At 43.3% G+C, this 21802-nt stretch overlaps 1 protein-coding gene across 3 annotated transcripts in view; it reads right to left on the reverse strand.

Moving 5' to 3' along the window:
* The window catches only part of NAT10 (N-acetyltransferase 10), a 722602-nt gene that overhangs the window by 432169 nt on the left and 268631 nt on the right, over positions 1 to 21802 (reverse strand). For all 3 annotated transcript variants that reach the window (XM_069623384.1, XM_069623382.1, XM_069623383.1), the window contains exon 13: positions 4423 to 4547. In XM_069623384.1, coding sequence (XP_069479485.1) covers positions 4423 to 4547 — 125 coding nt within the window. The remainder of the gene's footprint in view (positions 1 to 4422; positions 4548 to 21802) is intronic.

The following is a 21802-nucleotide window of genomic DNA, read 5'->3' on the forward strand; positions in this document are numbered from 1 at the left end:
GTGTGACAACCGTTGCTGAAAGAAAGCCTGTTTCAAGTCCCAACAAGCCAGTATCGTGAAGATCGTCTGCTGGGCGTCACATCCAAAGAAGCTGAAGGTCTGCTCCCACCAAAAGTTTCTTTTTTTTCAGTCTCCAGGCAAAGAATCCAAACAGGAGCTGTCGCATCACCTGGGGGCCCGACGGTGACACCGTCTTCTTTCTTCATGAAAAGGTACTGTCCCGCTCCTAGGTACTTACCTGGATGCTTGCTGTGTTGAATTGGAATCCTCCTTAGCTTTCTGAGACACACTGCGGTAGGCAACCCAACCTTTTTCTCTCAGGCCTAAGGACACTGGTCTACAATCCTTCAGGGGGTCTACCTGACCTCGCTGAACCATCTTTTAACTAAACATTTTACTTACTTGCAATGTTGAAGATTCCTGCTATTGACAGCATCTGCCTTTCTTTGTTCTGCCGTCAACAGCCCTGGTCGCCCAGTGTCCCAAATGACAGACTCTCATCCCCAGATAGGGCTGGACTTAATAAAGTATAGGCTGCCTAAAAGTACTTACCAGTATTTGTGTTGCTTACCAGAGTGCTGGTAAAAGAATGAATTGCTACTCTGACTACTTACCTGTATTCATCTAAAGTCTACTATTGCCTTGAGTAATGTTTAAATGGCTTACTGTATAAATGTGAATAGGTTTACTTACCTGTGATTCTAATATTGTGTTAGTTGCCTTAGTGTTTATAATAAATAACCATATTTGTATACATCTACTGTGTATTAGTGAATTCTTGACTATAGGTGTGCCGTGAAGTCTTTGTAGATACCCAAGGCCCTTCGCCCTTCGTAGATAAGCCTGGCTGCTCAGCCATTGCTAGCAACATACTTGTATAGTTAAGAGTTGGAGCCTTGTGCCCCAACTATGAGTCTTCTACAGCGCTTTGCTGACGAAATGGGGGAGTAAATTAGTTTTAGTGCGCTCTACCCGTGTAATGAAGTTTTGCGAGTTTCTGTTTAGGTTTGTTAGGGAATTATCCAGTTGCTGCACAGCTACATAGATACTGGTATCCACCAACCAGTCAAAGTGGCCTGTGCGCATTTGGATCGGTGAATTGTCAAGTACATGATTCTAGATGTGATCTCATTGTTTTTCTGGTTTTATTGTATTTTATTCATAGTTGCATAAAACCTTTATCCCAACATTAATGTTTGTATTGTAATGCTGTACAGTGCTGCCAATATTTGTATTGTAATGCTCTACAGTGGCGCCAACAATCTCTACCTGGAGGCACTTGCAAGCGTTTCACCCTTTCTCTGGCTTTTTCAAGGCATAAGTGATACAAATTATTCAATAATCAATTGTGAGACAATACATTTGTCCTTGCATATTTGATTCATTTTGCAGTCATTTTACAGGCAAAAATATTCCTCTTATTTAAGTTTTTTTTATTGCTGAATGGAGGAGTTTCCTGTGTAGCTATAATGGTAGAAGGGGAAAGAGTAAACTATGGTTGGAATCCATTTTGATAGCTACATCGTTATTGTAGCTTGACATTTTATCAATGTTGGAATTCAAATTACTTAAACATTGCTTACCTTTCTGATTAAATAGGTAAGAATGTGATGATTGATTTCTACAATTATTGCAAAGGCAATTTTGCTAGCTTCTTTGTTCAGTATTGGTGGGGTTCAGTTAACCCAAGTAGAGCGCCCTTGGTTGGGTCCTTGTTGGGTTATTCCTTATTCCTGTTGATTTAAAGAATAGATTGACTTCCATTTGAAATGCGCTTGATCCCATTGGTCCCTATTCTTGTATATTTTGTACAATTCCATGGTCCCAGGAGTCATTTTAAAATCGGGGATGGTCGTTTAGTACGATTATCATACCTTGTTTAGCTTGGTTGTAAGAGTCCCCGGATCGTGAATGCTGCGGCGGTCAAGGAGCTAAATACATGCTGATTCAATCCGTGTGTGCTCAGTGCGTTTTTTAGAGGATTTCAGGCCGGGTCTTTATGCGGTCTAATCCTCGTATTAGTGGTTGATCTATCAGGCCGTAAACTAAGTCGGTTCCATTCTAAACTTTTGCGTGTACTGCATTCAGTGAATAGTGGGGACGTGTCCCTGTTCTAACAGAGTTATTATTGCGTGCTGCTGTATTGAGATTGACTGTCATTGGAGTTAGTGTTCAGTGTGTTTTGGTTCTAGTCAATACGTGCGAGTGCGCTGCATTCAGTTGGCTGAGTGGACGTGTCCCTATCGTGACTTTGTTGGTATTAAGTGCTACTGCTTACAGAATTAGTGATAAAGTGTCAACTAGTCAATAAGTTTCCAATGTTGGTCTGAATCTTACCTGGTTATTCGATATGCTGCGGTTACTGACTTATTGTTATGGCGTCTCCTCGGGGAGAAGGCAGGGCCCTCATCCCCCCCAGGAGATGACATAACAATATGCGTCACAGTTTTCCCAAGCAAGTCACCCTGTTTGGTCTTCCATTACTCACTGGCTGGTAGCAACTCTTTGTATTATTTTAGAAGGCAGCAGGCTTCTGCAGTCATTTTGTGAATAGAGAACAATGTCTTGTTCAATGCATGAACCAAATTTTGATCTGGGATTATAAACCCAGTGAAACTCCACCTCAAAGCTGTTTTTACCTGATAAGCATGGAAAAAAGTGTGTGCCATACATGACTGTGGCCTTTATGAGACCTGGCTTGAGAGCTTAGTGTAGCCCTCATCATTGGGGCCAAGATTCCTACGAAGAAGAGAGGCCGCCGACGGCCCAAGAACAACTCTTGAAACTAACCACCATCGACTCCAGGGGTTGGTCTTCTTTGCACGCCTTGGAAGTCTTCGGAAGTGTCCCTGGACCATCCGGTGGATTACTTTGCTGCAGCCATCGTTGTTCCGAGAAGAAACTGGGACTTACAAGATCTTCAGCATTTGCCATTAGTCGCCTGCTGCTGGTATGTCAACTTCCTATCTTCAAGGAAGGCTGGGCTGGAGATGCTTTTGTGTGATTTTAAGCCCTTCTCACAACAAGGGAAGCTGAGCTGATGCTACTTCTGTGTTCACTGTTGGACGATCACCTGACCATGGTGACCTCTGCTGGAACCATCCTGCTGCAATCCCATGAGGTGTCCTAAAGGGTCTGCTTCGCCGAGGTCTGCATCTTTTCTTCATTTCGAGGTCTTCTACAAGAAGTTGCCTAGAAACGTCTCGTGAGAACCACGACCAGCTCCCGACATGAAAAGTGACCTCTGCACCCAGAACCCATCTTCTCTTGTTAACTGAGCCCAGGACAGAAGATTTGAGTCCCAGAGAATTCCACAAGACTTGCAATGTCACCTGGAAGAATCAAAGTCAGGGAAAAGTAAGTGAACATACCCGTTTCTGGCACCCATGTCTCTCAAAGAGTAACATTGGGTAGAGTCCTCAACACTAAACTCTCTCTGGCCTGGCCTTTGGTCGTTGAACGTGTGCTAAGGATCCTGTCCTAGGGCTTACCTTTGCAACAGGATAGAGTGGGGTACTTGCCTAACTTAAAGTAAATTCTTACCTTGATTTAATGAATTTTCCAATCACCACCACAGCCCACTGCATCAATTCTGGAATACATACATTTTGACTTTTTGGGAACAAGGCTCTGTGCATCTCAGGGCTGGACTACACAAGACCAAGGGGACTGGATTTGTGATTATTCTAACTAATTTAACTGTTTTTCTTGCATTGAATTACTCACCTTTGGAATACTGGTATTGAATGAATATGCAATCTTATTTCTAAGGGTGAATATATACATATGCTATATAAGGTTTTTGGTTACATTACTTACCTGTGATTTTATTATGCTTAGTGTGTTCAGAAAAGGCCTAATACATAATGATATTTTTGATACTTACTGACTAACAAATTATTGGTGGTGTTCTGTGTGGACTCATTGAAGCCATAGACCACCTCTGACACTTTTCCTGAGACTAAGCCTTGACTGCTCTTCCACTCTTCCTTGATTGGGTTTTGGCTAACCTCTCAGTGTCTTGACTATTTACCATAATTAGGGTGGCTGCCTAAAATCTTCCCCACAGGGGCCGATTTTAGAAGTTAGTCTTAACAAGGTGGGAGGCGACAAAGAAAAATGACACGGAGGGATTGTGTGAGAGAGTAGGCACGCATGAGAGAGTGTGTTGCGGAGCAATATATGCAGGAGGAAAATGTGCTTAGATGGGGCATAAAGTAGTGGTAAAGAGTGCAAGCATGATAAGTTGGAGAGCAGGAAAGGAGAGACATGGTGATGTGATATATGAAGTGCCGAGATTAGGGGAAAACATAGGGTGAATTGGGTAGGGAAAGGGAATTGAGAAAGGAGAATACAAGACAGTGGATTGGCTGCAGATGCTAGTGTGACATTTCTGGGAGTAAGGAGTTTACAACAGAGTACCTGATGACAGTTTTGTGGTGGTCGTCGACTTGTTTTCTGCAGTCATGCTGACTTGGCTTTGGGCGCTCTGTTGTCTTAGCTGTTGAATCAGTTTAAGTGACAAGGACCGGCCTGTTCCCTCATACCTACAAATGAGCACAGGCAGAGTGTAGTTGGAGTCTAACCAAAGGATTTGTAGCAACCTCTCTGCACAACATTCAGATATTTTCATCAGCACATAGTGGAGCCATATTTATGGCACATTTAGTGCATGCACGAGTTCCCCAAATAACTTTAAACATTGATTTCCAAACATCCAAAAAGTCACACTTTATGTCAAACCCAGAGCATCCCTTAGGAACCATAAGGTGGTCTGTGCCCACCAACTGTGAAACAAAAAAGCCCTCACTGGTAATCATTCATGGGATACGTCCAAAGACCCTACATTTATGGGTCCAGAAAGGTCAATCCAAACTTAGGTCGCAGGCTTTTAGAAAGTCAATATGAAAGCTCAATAGTTATGGAAAAGTGGAGCTTTTAAATTATTGCGTTGACAAGATGTGGTTGCGCTCAGATTGTGCCAAATGACTTCTAATGTGTCAATGTTATTCAATGAGAAAAAGCCAAGTGGAAATTCAGTTATAGTAAAAAGTTGTCAAATCCGTGATTTTGGGGAGGCGGCGCAAGGTATGTGCCCTCCATGCCCCCCAACCTCCCACCAGAAAGGACTTTGCAAGAACCTTAGGTGATGTCCCTGGAGTGAAGGAAAAGGAAGCAGATACCTGGGATATAATGCAGCTACTTTGGTAGCACGGATTGCAGTCTTGTTATTTAAAGAAGTACAGCTGATCGCACACGCGTTTCAAAAAAGGTGTGTTGCCATTCTGGACAGTCGAAGAGCACAGATCCTACCTTTTGACAGTCCTTTACAGGAGATTTGTTTTTCAAGAAATAAAAAGGGCTGCATGGGGTCCAAAAAGTGTTATTCCAAGGAACCAGTCTTGTACCCAGTTGTGAATATCAGATTGGGTACTCCCAAAAATGTTTGGTTACAGGGGGGGGGGGGGGGGGGGGGGGGTCAAGTCTGTTTGAAAGGGAGAGTATACTGAATAGAAGCAAAGGACAGACTGACTACCCCTCTCTAGAGATCCTTTATGGACACCAGGGTCGGAGGAAAGTGGTCTACCCTATTAGTGGGTAGAGGGGTCACCTGGGTAGAGTTGGATTTAGAGCCAACAGCTTTTACTGCAAAACAAAATTCTCTTTAATTATTTATCATAAAATCATATTAAAAAAACATTTAACATTTGATCCTTCGATCATCATTCATTCAACATGAACTAATACAATCTTGGGGTACTGATTGTTCAACTTGATTGTTCTTGGAGCATAACAATCAATAGATCATGCATGTAAGACATAGGAAAAAAGCATTAGATTCCCTTTAGAGGTCGAGATATGTTTCGGCCCTTGGATGTATACCACCCTTGTCTGGGGTGATCACTTGTGCAAATTTAGGGCCATCTTCAAGACATAGATTATTTTTGCTGAAAGATCAGTTTCATTCCCCAATGGTAGATTTAATGATCTACAAACATACATTTAAAAAAAAAAAAAAACTTCTTTGTTTTAACAGAGCTAGTGTTACCCAGCTGGTTTGTAAAGGTGATGACTCATGTAATATACTTAAGGAATCACCCACTTAACCCACCTGTTGTCCATACAGTGTAATTTAGGACGTCTGAGTTTGTCTACTTGGAATTATTTCAACCAGTATGCAGTTTTCAGAAACAAAATTGAAAACAAGGAACTTGTGAGTGTTCCCATATTTATTTTTGCTACGGATGTATCCTTAAAGATTTTAATGGAACTTACAAAAGTTCACTTGTCGAGCCGTATGTTCTATTATGGTATCTCGATGACGCTGGAGCTAAATCTAATCTCGAAGGAGGAAGAACCGGGAATGACAATCCTATGACATGTCATGTCATTGTCATATGGGAACACTCAAAAATTCCTTGTTTTCTATTTTTTTCAGAAATCTGCACCCAGCTGTGCCCACAGGATCAAGGGAGCAGCAGTGGGGCACCCTCTGGTCATGTGGTGAGTGATCTGGTGTGTGTTGAGCCCAGTAATCTTTTGCTGTCAGATTGTAGATTCATAGCGGATACAGAGCCTTTAACTTGCATAAACTAAGGTAACGTGCTGGTACACCTATTTTTATACAGTTCTTGTGAGCCGAGTGCATATCCTGATTCGGAACAGTTACACTGCACAATTCAAACATTTAGTGTCCTGTCAATATGGGATAGCCACCACATTCAAGGGTTCCCGGCTACACCCTGGGAAAACACTCCAACTGTGCATTCAGCAGTGTATCCCAGTCATTGTGGTAGGTCAGAAGAAGGAGACAATCACTGGTGACATTTTAGCAATCAGTTTTATTTAAATAATAAAGGAAAAGGCCTATCTATCCCTAATAGTACCTAACGCAAATCTAACTCGGGTGCTTGTCGTCAGTGAGTGTCCAAAGTAACAAACTGTCCTACATCCCAAACTACACTATTCTGTGCCTACCCCTGTTCAAATAAGGCACTCAAAAAAATGAGGGGTCCAGAAGAATGACTCCCGTCTCCTGGATAGGCTTTTATAGCCTCAACAAGTCTTTCATGGGATGGCCTTTGGTGGCTCTTTGAACAAGTTCCTTTAATTCTTCAATGGGGCTCTTGTTCCCCCGGGGCTTCCTCTTTCCAACTACTGGGACTGGGATGAGTTTGGTCACTCCCTTGTGTAGGGCAGGCATGGTATCACAAGTATGACACAGACACAATGCATACAATTTGTAAAACCTTTATTGAAAATGTTGGGACTGGAGAAACTCCGACTTTGCCCTATAGCTAAGATGGGAGTGGTCTCTACCATCAAACGGACAGTCCTAGTGGAGTCTGTCAAATCAAAATGGCCTATGCTAACAAAACCTAATGCCTGCCCTATCTCTTGTACAAAAAGTGAAGAGGAGAAATGCATGCAAAAGAAAAATCAGTGTTCAAAAGAATAAATGTGGTTGAACCAGCTCTTCTCCCCACGTTAGATCTCACGTAGTAAGGCTGTCCCTTTAGGCAGGATGACACACTCTGGCTCGGTTTCCAACACTATAAACAGTTCCAAAACGTGGATCGAGGCCCGCCTGGCCTTCCGCGTTAAAGTCTTTTAGTTCAACACAAAGTTCAAAGGTCCCACTTCTGCCAGACTCAGACCTTTCACCCCTCAGTTCACTTATGTCCCCCTCTGTCGGGCTCAGACCTCTCACATCAAACTTCAACACAAACTTGCAAGGGCCTCCCTTCCCCAAGCTTTTTATACTTTGTCTCTCCCTATGTCAGGTTCAGACCACTTTCAGACATCGAAGACTTTTGAATGTGCGTGGTTTTCTTTCAGACCACCGAAGGACCACATTGACTCAAAGTTCACGTTTACTCTTGTTTACTTCACTTTTTCTGTTCATCCCTTTTATTATTCCAAACAATGCAACTTTCACGTAGACTTTCGAGTGGGTTACTTCCTTTCGCCGGACCACTTTGTTACTTAGTATCGCTGATCTCACAGCTGTCCTTGTTTCAAAGTTCACTCACAGGTCTGCCTTTCTTCACGTCGCATTCACACGCGTGCAGCCTTCACTTGCTTTTCATATAATGTTGCCACTTCATTCGCTTTAACACACACATTCGCTTTAACACACACTGGTCTCTTAGGTCGCTTGCCAACTCACCAGCTGTATGCGTCTCTTTTTTGCCATTTCCAATTTACGAGTCAAGGTAAATACCACAGGCTTGGCCTCGCCTCCCCAAACTCTGCCGTTCAGCCGGGAATGTCGATGGCTTCCTTGAAACACAATGCAATCTTCACTTGTGAGATTCGGCCTTCTCCACGTGTCTTTTGCGGCCTATCGGAGGAAATGACATCCAGTAGGGATCTCCTGATGTTTTCGACCTGCTGCTCTCGCCCCTTGGTCCGTTGCTTTTCTCCAGAAGGTGTGCCTTTGTCCCGGAAGTTCTGCTTGAACTCATGTTCCGACTTGCTCAAATTGTGTCTTTAGGTGTTGCCTTTTATTCATGTGAGGAGAGCCAATTGGTACCAGGTGTATGCACTTAAAGTGCCTAACTTTGCCTGACTCGATTAACGGGACATGTCCAATACGATGTGAGAGAGTTGGTCTGTCTGGTTGCTCTCAGTCACCCTCCTTCCTTGGCCCAGTGTTTGTGTAAAAATAAAAAAGGGAGGGGGGGTTGGGACTTCAGAAGATCCTAAAAAAATAGGATGGATAAGATGAACAAAAGAGGGGGGAATACTGCATCTCGCCATGGGTTGCCTCACCCCCAGTCCCCGAAGACCTCTCACTCAGGTGATCCTCCCGCACTGGTCCATCCCCAGGGTCTGGATCCAAAGGCGATGGGCATGCCCTGGCCACCTGAGAGATATCCCAGGGGACTAGTGTGTGAGATACCCTCTGGGTTCTCACACTTGGTAGCCTTTGTTATCTTTACACCATTCACTGGTACTGGCACGAGTATGATTGGTCCCTTGGAAATCTTTATTCAATTTGTGCCACTTCTCCGCCCCCCCTCACCCACCCTGGTCTCCTGCTGTTTTCGTTACCTCTGTCATAGAGGGCAGGCGTCACTCGTTCTTCCCGCAGGATCAGGTTTGCCCATCCGACATAACCTGCATGGACTTCCTCTTCTTCCTTCTGTGGCCCAGCTAAGCCATTCATGGTACAGTATCAGCATTGTTCCTGGACAACTCGGTCCACCCTGTCTGGGTCACGCCACCGCCTACCTCCAGGCCTTCCTCGGGTGTCCAGTTTGGGCTTGTGCCTCCCGAATGCTTCTCTCTTCCCTCGATCTGGTTCGCCTGCTCCACAACAGGCAGCTTTGCATTTGCAGACTGCTTCCTCAGCTCAGATTCGAATCTCCCGGGCTCCTGGAACGAGATCTCTTTCCATTGGTCCTTCCTTGGTTTTTATGGAGGAAGTGTTGGGCCCTCCCAAGCGTAGGCCCACAGTCATTTATCTCTTTCCATGGTGCATTCGTCATGCTTTGCCCTATCTTCTTCGTCTCAGTGTGGTTGGCTGCCAACCACTAATTACACTTCATGGTTCTCCCATTCCTCTTCTTCATAGTATGAGTGGTTGGTGAAGGTTGATTACTGATAACATTACAGTAGCAAATAGTGACTGGTTTTGAGAGAATGTTTTGATTCTTTGATGTTATAGTTAGCTCCTCAGGAGAGGTTATAGGGTGTTTCTGGACAGAACGGGAGTCCTTGTCCTCAAGAGGGGAGTCTCTCCCTGTGAGGCAACGCTGACCGCCACCCCCTAGAGGGATTGTTGGATAGCAGGCTCACCTCCCTAGCCTCAAAGATGAGATCCTGTGACTCATCATAACACCCATTCAAACATACTGGTCCTGACTACTCGAGATCCCACTTTGCAATCACAGGAGGACCAGGACCATATAACCCAATACAAAATAATGCATTTGTGCTCAAAAACTGATTCCAGAACATGCAATGACTTCTCTTGCAGAAATATATATATCGTGCATTACTTACCGTAATAGCATTTCTGATGATTGTATCTGCTTAGATTCACATGATGTGCATATAGTTTGACATCTAGTGGTAATCGCAGAGTATTGCATGTTTCTTTCGAGAATCGAAATGGGACGTCGACATGGGCGTGCCTGTAACACTATCCCCAACGTGACGTGTAGCGTACACAAAATCCCTCACGCGTCGAGGTCACACCGATTGTGTTTTTTCGGCCATGAGGGAGCCTTATGACTACGGTGAGCGAGTACAGAGAGAGAGAAGTGTAAGATGTCTATGTTCCTTCTACTCCAAGAGGGGAAGAAGGGTGGGTGCATGTGAAGCTAAGCAGATACAATCATCAGAAATGCTATTACGGTAAGTAATGCATGTCTTCTGATGCTTGTTAACCTGTTTAGAATCACATGCTGTGCATAGACTAGCAAGCAGTACCCAGAGAAGGTGGTGGGATGTTTGCAGGAACAGTAGCAAAGAGATGTCTTAGCACCACTTGTCCCACTTGAGAGTCAGACCTAGAGTGTGTATCTAGGCAGTTGTGTTGTGTAAAGGTGTGTACAGAACTTGAGGTTGCTGCTTTACAAATTGACTCAAGAGGAACATTTGCAATGAATGCTATGGAATCCCTAGTGCCCCAAGTAGAGGTTGCTCTAGGCTTGAAGTGCACATCTCTCTTGGCAAGAGTGTAGCATAGTGTGATGCAGTTGACGATCCACTTTGAAATGGCTAATTTAGAGACAGGGTCCCTTTCTCTACCAGCTGCCACTGAAACGAAAAACTGGTTTGTCTTGAAGTGGTTTTGTTTTCTCCAGATAATATATCACTGGTCTCCTCACATCAAGTGTGTGGAGACTTCTTTCTGCCACGTTAGTGGGGGTTCTGGAAAATGGTGGGTAGTTCTATTGACTGGTTCACATGAAACTTTGAAATAAATGTAGGTGCAAACTGTGGGTGAGTGCGCAGGACCACCTTATCCTTGTGAATCGTGACACATGGGTCTTGAACTAAAAGTGCCTGCAGTTCACTAACTCTCCTTATTGATCTAACTGCCACCAGGAAGGTGGTCTTGTAAGTGAGTGCTTTAAGGCTAGCCTTGTGCATAGGTTCAAAAGGGAGGTCCCATTATTCTAATCAGTACAACTTTCCGGTCCCATCCGGGAGCTGGGTTGGAGATAGGGGGATGAAGTCTTTTAACCCCTTCCATAAAAGCCTTGATCACTGGAATTTTCCACGATTAAACCTTTTTCTGGGACGTGGTGTAAGCTGAAAGTGCAGCTAAGTGGACCTTTAAGGAAATGAAAACCAGGCCTGAATCTAGTAGGTGAATCAGGTACAGGGCAATATGTGTTGGTGACCGGTCAATAGGATTGGTGCTCTTGGTATTGCACCAGACGACAAAGTGTTTCCATTTGTTGGAGTAGCAATGTCTGGTGTTAGGTTTTCGTGCTTCTCCAAGTATGTCCATGCATCTTTGAAAAAGTTAGAGGTGTCCGAACTCTAGGACCTCAGGAGCCAGGCTGCTAAATTGAGAGTTTACGGGCATGGATGAAGTGTCTACCCCTTGTGGCAGCATGTTGTACGGGTATAGCAGCTTCCTCGCAGGTGAGACTGACATTGCCATGAGATAAGAGAACCAGGGTTGGCGGGCCCACCAGAATCATCGTGACTGGTTCCTGATGCATCTTGTGCACTGGTGCATCTTGTGCGTTTTGTTGAATAGTGGAATCAGGAGGAGGGGCGATCCGGGGGGTGGGGGGGGCAAACTAGACACATTTCCCTGACCATTTTATCCAAAGACCGTTCTCCTTGGAGAGGTTCTGAAGGTACCTGAAGGTGTAATCTGGGAATTGTGTGTTCTCCAGAGTTGCGAACAAGCCGATCTCTGGGAAGCCCCAGTCTGCGAAGACGTTTAGAACAATGTCTTTGTGTAATTGCCATTCGAACTCTACAGGTAGTGGGAAGTATCTGCTGAGCACATCCGCAAGGTCGAGTTCCCCGGGAACCTGTTGTGACAGGAGGAACATCTTGTATTTGAGAGCTCATTTCCATATGTTCTGTGACAGTTTGGAGAGTGTGTGCCCCCTTGCTTGTTCAGGAAAAACTTGGCCATGGTACTGTCCATGAGGACTAGGACCATCTTTCCCTAGAGGTGTGTTTGAAAGACATTCAGGTCCTTGAACACTGCTAGCAGTTTCAAAAGGTTTATGTGGTTGGATGCTACTGTAGGGGCCCAAATGCTGTGAGCCGTCTGATGAAGGAGGTGAGCCCCCAGCCAGTCACAGATGCGCCTGTGGTGAGAGTGGCTTCTACTGCAGGGGTGGTGAAGGTCTTCCCCTGCAAGAGGTTTTCCCTTGACCACCTCTGCAGAGAGAGAAGGAGGGCTGCCGAGACAACCACTAGATCGTCCCATTGTCTGCTGGCCTGACACCATTGGCTTGAGAGCCACTCTTGCATGGGTTTCATGCGCAAACATGTGTCCCTAACAGTCGCATGGCTGTGCGTACTGTCACCTCACGATTTGCTACATAGTGAGGGATCTGGAACAGCATGTTTTGAACCCTCTCGTTGGGGGGGGGGGGGGAGACTAGCCTGTTTTTGGCCCGAATTAGAGCACCCAGAAATCACTTGACTGGCTGGGGTCTAGGCTGGACTTTTTCTCATTGATCGAGAATCCCAGACTGAAGAGGAGATCTACTGTCTTCTGGGTATTTGATAGGCATGTTCCGTACGAATCCCCTGTTATTAGCCAGTCGTTGAGGTAAGGATGGGCTGGAATGGACTGCCTGCGCAGGTGAGCCGCTACTACCGCCACTACCTTCGTAAACACCCTTGGGGCTGAGGCAATGCCAAAGGGGAGAACCTTGAACTGATAGTGCTTTTTCTCGATCATGAACCTTAGGTACTTTCTGTGCGCTGGCAACATTAAAATATGAAAGTATTCAACTTTCATATCTAGTGTTGCCATGTAATCCCCCTGCGTCAAAAGGGGGATTACTTCCTGCAAAGTTGTCATTCTGAATTTTTGTGGTTGACAAATTTGTTCGCTGGGCGCAAGTCTAACACAGGGCGCATGGTGAGATCCTTTTTGGGTACAAAGAGGTACAATTAATAAATACCGTTGTTTACCCGATTAATGGGGACGACTTTGATGGTGCCCTTTTCTTGAAGGATCTGCACCTCTTCCAGCAGAATCTGCAGGTGTGCTGGCGATAGGCATCTGTGTTTGGTGGATGGTATTGAGGTGGCCGGTGGAAATCGATACAACCGTGGGCGACGGTCTTGAGCACCCACTGGTCTGAAACAACCCAATTCTATGCTTGAAAAAAAGATGTTAAACGTCCCCCGACTGGTGAAGCATGGGAGGGGACCCGGCCTGGCGAATCATTTGGGAGCAGAGGCTGGGGAGCTTCTTGGGGTGGAGTTTATACCCCTATCTTTGCCTCTTCGTTGTCCCCTCTGCTGGTATTGGCTGGTGCCAGCTGTGCCTTGTGCGGAGGACCATAAGGTACCTCCTAATAATAATAATAATTTAGCATTTATATAGTGCTACAAACCCTCAGGTATCTGCGTGCTGCTTATTACCCACAGTGTGTGGTGCTCATATTTCGCCCTCGGAAGCATTAAAGGCTGAGTTTGACCATGCCGGGATTCGAACCTGCACCAGGCTCTGCATAGATGTCAAAGCGAGCGCTCTACTCGCTGTGCCATCGTACCGGCCTAGCCATACTGGGTGTGTGGAGATCAGGAAAAAGACTGGCACCGAAAGGAACGGAAAGTGGTTCCTCCCCATTGTTGATAAGGTCTAGCAGTGATCCGATTAAGAGACTCAAGAGTCTCATGCTCTTTCTTCGCCGTCTCCAAGGCATCATCCACAGCCTTGCCAAACAAATTTGTGTCTTCCACCGGTTTGTTTATTAAGGAGGCCTGCGTCTCTGGCTTAATCCCCGAGTTCTTAAGCCGTCTCTGCTGCATCCAATGTTTTTTTTTTAATGTTGTGGATCACCCGTTTCCCTTCCGAGACAATCGTCAGTAGACGTGATCGCACCGGTTCAGGGACTTCTTGGAGACCTTTCTGAAGCAGGTTCCACTATAACTCAGAAGAAGGGTTGAATTATTAGCAATTCTTGTTGAATATGCTGCCGAAGTGGTGATGCTTTTGCCAAGGGCGTACCATTTTTTGCAGTCTTTGTCGGGTGGTGCTTCTGCAGTAGATAGTGGTACCCCACCCCTCTTTCTGGTGGTAGTGACAACCAGGGAGTCTGGAGTGGCATGTCCTTGGATGTACAACGGGTCAGAAGGAGAGGGTTGAAACAGTTTCTCCACCCGAGGGTTGACAGCCCTTTTAAGGGAAGGGGACAGCAAAGAAAGTGCAAAGCGTTTCTTGATGACATTTAACAAGGAGATTGCCTGACTTGTAGGGGGTTTCTCCTTCAGAATGTCCTCAACAAAGTCAGTGTCTTGAACAGCTTCCTACGTGGCAATTTGGAAATGGTCTGCAGCCCTATTCAGGATTACATTAAAAGCCATCTGATCGTCAATAGGCAATGCTTGCCTCAGTGGAGGCATTTCTTTTGGACCTAGGAGCGTGTGAGCAGCGAAGTACTGCATCTAAACCGGCATTGTATCTGCCAGGATCCAGGCACTGCGAGCGTTGCTCTTGCCTGGCCCGGACTGCTTCCTGGAGGGGGCGGAGTCATCCGGACCATGTGTGTGATCACGTGACTGGCCGCGAGCAGAAAACTGCGCTCGAGCCGCCTGAGCGGCGCATTTCTTTTGGACCTAGGAGCGTGTGAGCAGCGAAGTACTGCATCTAAACCGGCATTGTATCTGCCAGGATCCAGGCACTGCGAGCGTTGCTCTTGCCTGGCTCGGACTGCTTCCTGGAGGGGGCGGAGTCATCCGGACCACGTGTGTGATCACGTGACTGGCCGCAAGCAGAAAACTGCGCTCGAGCCGCCTGAGCGGCGTTAAGCCCGACGGTGAAAAGGCCATTAGCTGTTGTGCGGCTGTTTGGCGGCGTTCAAAGAAGGTAGATCGCTGGGACTAGATTAATTACTGTCAACCGCGGAGGTTCTACTTTTAAAAGTGTTTATGCTCAATTCTATGTGGAAAGTAGTGAACCCATTGATATATTGTCAGAATTTAAGGATTTTTTAACTTTTATATGCGCTGAGGAGCGAAAGTGTGGTTACATTGATGACATTTTTATATAAAGTGCTAGATGCTTGTCATCATCTAATGTTCTAATTCATATTTCTCTTTAATCATAGGTGTAAAGTTGGATTAGTCCCTACCTTTTACAGGTCCATACTAACTTTTATTTAGTAGGTTGTGATTTCTGTTTTTATATTAAAATTAACTATGGCTAATGGATTGCGTAGTGGGCGGTGTACAGAAGCAATACTAAAAGCTTGTACTGAAACCAACAATGACTTCCTAGGTCATAAAAGCAGTATTCCTGATAATGAACTATTGGTTACCAATACTTTAGCTGTGGAAGCTAAAGATGATAACTTAAATAGTATTGATATTCCAGCACAAACTACCTACTTCGCTCAGATTCATGCTAACCCAACTGCTAATATCTGCAATTTTATAAAAGAGGAAGCTAATAATGTTGCTAGGGTGGGCTTGGCGAGCTGCATAACCCCATTATTACCTTGCACTTTGAATGAAGACCCGTTTAGAAATATTATGAGGAAAATGGGTGAACTAGATGAACAAGTTAATCAATCTATTGATATGATGACCCCACTTGTCTATAGGCCTTCTAATAAGGGGATTTTTAACTCCACCTCTAGAAATCGTATTGTGCAAACTCATAACGAAATAATGGGTGACGGAGGCACTGAAGTGATTTCACATGCTTTATCGTATTCCCCTGAGCAAATCAAAGCCCATAGAAGGTCTATAAATGACGATCCTGAGGGTAGCACATCCGACAAGGGAAGTGCCGAATTTCAATCTCCTAGTCCCCTTCCTGTGATCACAAAAATATTAGATCTTCTGGATAAGGGCCACGAACTTACCCACTTGGAACTAAGGGAATTAAAGGCAACTATGCATTTTCTTTGTTCCAAGATGGATAAAATTGAGGGCTTTATAACTGCAATTGATACTATGAGATATTTGCAATATGAAATAGGTGGACAAAGACCTAGAGTGGTTACAAATGATTGTCATGAGAGAAGCACGCAATGTTCGCTCCCTGATCACCCAGAACGTAACAACTCCGGGCAAATATATGGGGTATCATCAGAGATATTGAAGTGCTCCTGTGAGAACGATTTGAGTGAGATTAAGGCTTCGATAATTGCATTAAATAATACAATAGCTTCACAACTACTTAATAAACCACAGCCTTGCGATATGCTGCGTAGTCCTATTCCCCAAGTGTTGACATTAGACCAGCCTGATAGTCCTTCAGTTTTGTTGGATGAAATTGAGAAGCAAAAAGAAGCAGAAATTGAAAATTTGCACACTGAGGTAACCTCAACTTTTATGTCTCGTCGGGCTAGAAGGATGCATATGCGTGCTGTGAAAAGACTTGCGAAAAGAAGGAGGGAGGAGAAGTGCATAAAATCTACTTCTATCCTAGAAATTGCAGATGAGGAGATCATTGACTTGGATCAGCTGTCCAAAGAGAGTCAGGATTCCCTCACACCTGCAACTGAACCAAGTGTAGAAAAAGAGGGTGGAAGCCTTGGCACATCTGCATTATTGAAGGTAGATGTGCATAAGAATACGAGAAAGAACAAAACTTATACTACACAATTGGATCAGTTGTTCAAAGTGAGTCAGGATGCCCTTACACCTGCTACTGAACCAAGTGTAGAAAAAGAGGGTGAAAGCCTTGGCACCTCTGAATTATTGAAGGTGGATGTGCATACGAATATGGGAAAGAACAAAACCTATACTACACAATTGGCAAAATTGAACACTCAGAAAACCCTAACTTCTAAAGCTGTGATACATCAAGACGCAGCTACGATTATTCCAAAGGTCCACTTAATACAGGGAAAGGGAAATGTAAAGCCTAACTCGGACTGCATCATTCAAAACTCACCAAAAATCACCTTAAATGAATATTTCCCCTCAGTAGGTAGATGCTGCACGTCAAAAAATCAGATTAAGCATCAGGACGGAGGAATTAGTGTCCCCCTAAAAATACCTCTGAGGAAATCATATAGTGAGATATGCATTAGTGCCTTGAATATCCAAACACATGTAAATAATGCACATAGACTGAGTAATATAAGAGAATCAGGAGTAGGAATTGGAAATGGTAACAAAATGAACGTAAGATGTGCCGATGCAATAATGTCGGATAATTGCTTACCGGATAAAAAGGAAAATGTAGTGATGGTAAATGGCCGGGGGAAAAAAGTGGAGACCTCTGAAGTACCTTTTACGACGCATTTTGGGAATTTATCAACAAATGAACTAAACAACGTGAATACCCTTTTTGCCCCGAGCCACATCTCCATCCATAGTCCTGCAATGAGTAAGTCCCTACCTGAGAATCAAATTAACATCTCTAACTCAAATAGGGATTACGATTTACCTGTTAGTGGGAGTACATTTTCACCTGAGCCAAATCCCTGTGCGGTTTCTACGACAATTCCACAGGTTGTATCTTTAATGAACACAGAAAAAAGTACACCTGCTACTAGGCCTCATCGAAGTGAACTGGCAACTCAGTGCATCATTGGATTTGAGGGGGATGCAAAGATATTGGCGGATAATCGCATTAATCGATCCTATACATTCTCCGTATTCTCAAAAATACCTCAATTGAGAATAATCAAATCTGAGGATATTACAAGGGTTTCTCTGGCAAGTACAAATAATCACAGGGCTATTTGTTATCTTGCCTCTGAAGCTATAATGAAATTTATATGGTTTAATCGTGAGGAAATAAAAAAGGAGGGTCTGACGTTGTTTACTTTTGATTGTGAGTCGGAGGCTTTAATATTTCTAGAAACACCAGGCAAGGGTATTGAAAAAATTCAAGCTGCAGGTGGTCCTTGTGTGCAATCTGAAGCAGGGTTGGAGGGAGGAATGCTGGAAATTTTGAAACTTGCAGCCAATACAAAAGGTCTACCATGGTTGGAACCTATGCTTTCGGCAATCTTATGTCCGAATCCCCCGTTCCCGGCGAAATAGCTATGCATTGATACGCGCATGCAAATTATATCATGGAATTCTTGTGGGTTTGTAAACCTGATGAAATGGCACTCTGCTCTAACCTATTCAGAACAACCTAATATAATAATGATACAAGAAACGATGAAAACTGACCCATTTGTGATTCCTGGATACTTAACTTTTACATCACCTGCAAGGAGATCTTTGTTAGGTCGTCCATCTGGGGGTTTGTTGGTTGGAGTCAAGATTTCCTTGCAGGCTCAATCAGAATTAGCTTGGGAATCTGTCAGTATATTGGCGATTCATCTTGTAATACCCTCATTTAGGTACTCATCTCTTATGATAATTTCCTTATATTGGAATCCAGCTGCCCTCTCAGTTGATGAAATGTTAGACGAATTAGATGCATGTTTATTAGATATATCTACCAGATACCGCACTTGTGAAATCATTATAGGCGGTGACTTTAATTGTGATTGTAGAGATTTGACTGTGATCCATAAATTTAAATCATCCACTCTTTCACGTAGTAGAGGAGGCAAACTTAGAGAACTCCTCACAGAGTGGGACATGGACTTAATGGTCAGAAACGACATGAATCTTGGTAATACATGGTCAAGAGGAACAATGCAATCAATGATAGATTATATATTTGTATCTCATAATCTGTTTATGCACATGGCACCCCTAGAAATAGGACGGATTGAGATAGGCGATCATGCACAACTTTCTACCTTTTTTCAACTAAAATGTAATTCGCTTATACCTAATATAACCCTGGCAGTGGTTGAAATAGATCGTCCTTTCCATTCCATCAGATGGAACCAAGGAATATGTAACCTTGTTGTTACACATATCTCCTCAGAGATTGAGAGGATCAGAAGTGCAGGGGGAAATTATGATTATACATTGTGTATGCATTATCCAGATATAGTTGCAACTGCTCTTGAACGATTCGGCAATATACAAAGCAATGTGCAACATGCACATCCATATGATCACACATGTAAATTATTAAAAAGGGAGAAGAACAGGGCATTGAGATATTTAAAGAAAGGCAACTTGGGCAGTGAAGTTAGTAAGACAAGGAGGAATGGAATACTATTAGCCTATAAACATAACTTGAGATCTGCTCGTATTTCAAATTATAACGATGCAAATTGTACATTAATTCGTGCCATTTTAGCTCATGACACACGAATAATCTGGCGCACTCTGAAAGCTGATAACAGACGCGTGGCAACGTTCTCGTTAAATTGTATTCCTGAGCACATTTGGCAAACTTTTATAAAGGCTAAATACCAACTACCTTGCAAATTTCACTTTGTCCCTGATGTTTCTCTCGAATATTCTAATATCCCAAGGCTGAACTGGGATTGCAACGATATTATATGGGCAATCTCCAGGTTGACTTATTCAAAAGCCGCAGGACCTGATGGCCTTCCCCCCTGTCTTTATAAGGCAGATCCCGTGTTGTGGGCTGACATCATAAATCTTAAGTTTGATTCTATTATTAAATCTGGGGAAGTTCCACCCTCTTGGCTAACCGCCAATATAGTACCTATTTTTAAAAAGGGTGATCCATCTCTCCCAGAAAATTATCGTCCAATATCGTTAATTGATTCTGAGGCTAAGATCTTTTCTATCCTTCTCTTAAATGAATTGGAGAAAGTAATCAGGGCGAATGACATGTATTCGAAATATCAAACTGGATTCAGGAAGTCTATGAGTACAACCCTAAATGCTTTTATCATGTCGCATGTTATTGCTGGAGTAAAAGAAAGGAACTCTAATCCTGTATATATAGCAATGATTGACATGAGTTCTGCTTTCGACACGGTGGTCCGCAATTTACTGTGGAAGAAAATGTTGAAGTTAGGGATTCCAGCTGTGTTGATGTATTGGATTATTAAGTTGCACTCAAACACTTCGTATAGAATAAGAATCTCCCCAGAAGGCGGGACCACAGCCCCTATACGTACAACAATAGGTGTGAAACAGGGCTGTAATCTCGCGGCTACTTTATTTAATTTATACCTATCCGATCTCGGTGAAAATTGGGAAAAGGGCGATTTGTTTTCTGTTAAAGTGGGGAGTATTCATTTGAAATGGATTGCATTCGCTGATGATATTATTTTGTTTGACCCTACTCCAGTAGGGCTCCAAACTAAACTCTCATTATTTGAGAATTTTGCAAAAGCACATAATTTGACACCTAACCCAGCAAAAACTGCCATTATGACCTTTGGAGTGAAATCAAAAAACGCGAATTTTAGATGGCAAATATTGAATACACAAATTTGCCGTGTGAACAATGCTATCTATTTAGGGTATTATATATCAGCCCTTAACTCTATTAACGCATGGTCAAACATTATTAGAAATAAAACTCGACCACTGCTGTCCCAAATGAAAAGGATTTATAGCCAATACTGCAAATTCTCTTTAATCCCGCTAATAGACTTCATGACATTAAAAGTCGAAAGTGTCATATTGTACACATTAGATATTTGTCTGTGTGACATGACTAGCGTGCTTGATAGTATACAGGGTTCTCTTTTAAAATCTGCAATGTTTCTCCCGATGTCAACTCCTAATGCCATTATTCGACATGAACTGGGTTTGGTTTCATTATCAACTCGTTGGAAATGGAGACAATTGTCCAATTTCGTTAAAATTCATTATCCTCCTATTAATTCATTGTATATCGATTTAAATAAAATGTTGGGCATGCGAACTCCAAAATCCCTTTTTAATTATCAATTGAAAATGCAACAAATTTTAGATAATATAAATACAACCGTTGAGGACATGCAATATCGTCCCGGTTTTGTTAAGAAAAAACTTTTTGAAATGGATTGGTGTATTACTATTGATTTAATTAAAACCTATGTGTTGTATAAGGAATACAGTATGCATGTAAAACAGCGCATTCCACGTTATGACCATGTTTTGTTATTCCCTTGCGAAAATATCCGAAAGGTATATATTCGCTTTAGATTAAATCTATACCATACACGGGAACGGACTAAAAACTGGGAAATGAATAAATTAAATGATCGCGTGGGATGTCGATTTGTTGAATGTAATGAATCGTACGAAACGTTGAAACATTTTATACTGTATTGTCCGCATTTTAAGAATACAAGGACACTCAAATTGAGGAAATTTGCGGAAATTGAATTTGAGGACTGCCTTGAAGTTTTGTGGACCAGAATGATGCAGGGATGTCACAAACCCTTAATATATGAATTGGCAAGTTTTTGTAAACACATTGAGAATGAATTAGAGCTATTTTTGTAATTGTAAAATGATTATTTGTAATATTTTAAATTTTGTAAAGGTTCTGCATGAATTGTTGTGTATTATGAACCAAATGCAAATAAAGAAAAAAAAAAAAAAAAAAATGGTGTCTGGGTCAGGAATATGAGTGGGGAAAAGCCAAGGTACTTCCTCTACAGGCTAATCTCGACCCCAAACTGGGCACTGGTCAGGTGTGTCCTGCCCAAAAGGATTGTCATCCTGGCCATAGGGATCCTCATAGACCTCTTAAGGTTCAGAGAGCCCAAATACTTCTTCCTGTGGAGTATGGCTTGAAAGCTTTTGCACCTTTGGTAAACTAGGGCAGGCATCTTCCTCCCTAGGTCTC

The sequence above is a fragment of the Ambystoma mexicanum genome, chromosome 11 (assembly GCF_040938575.1).
Source record: "Ambystoma mexicanum isolate Mex_15411 chromosome 11, UKY_AmexF1_1, whole genome shotgun sequence".
NCBI classification, from domain to species: domain Eukaryota; kingdom Metazoa; phylum Chordata; class Amphibia; order Caudata; family Ambystomatidae; genus Ambystoma; species Ambystoma mexicanum.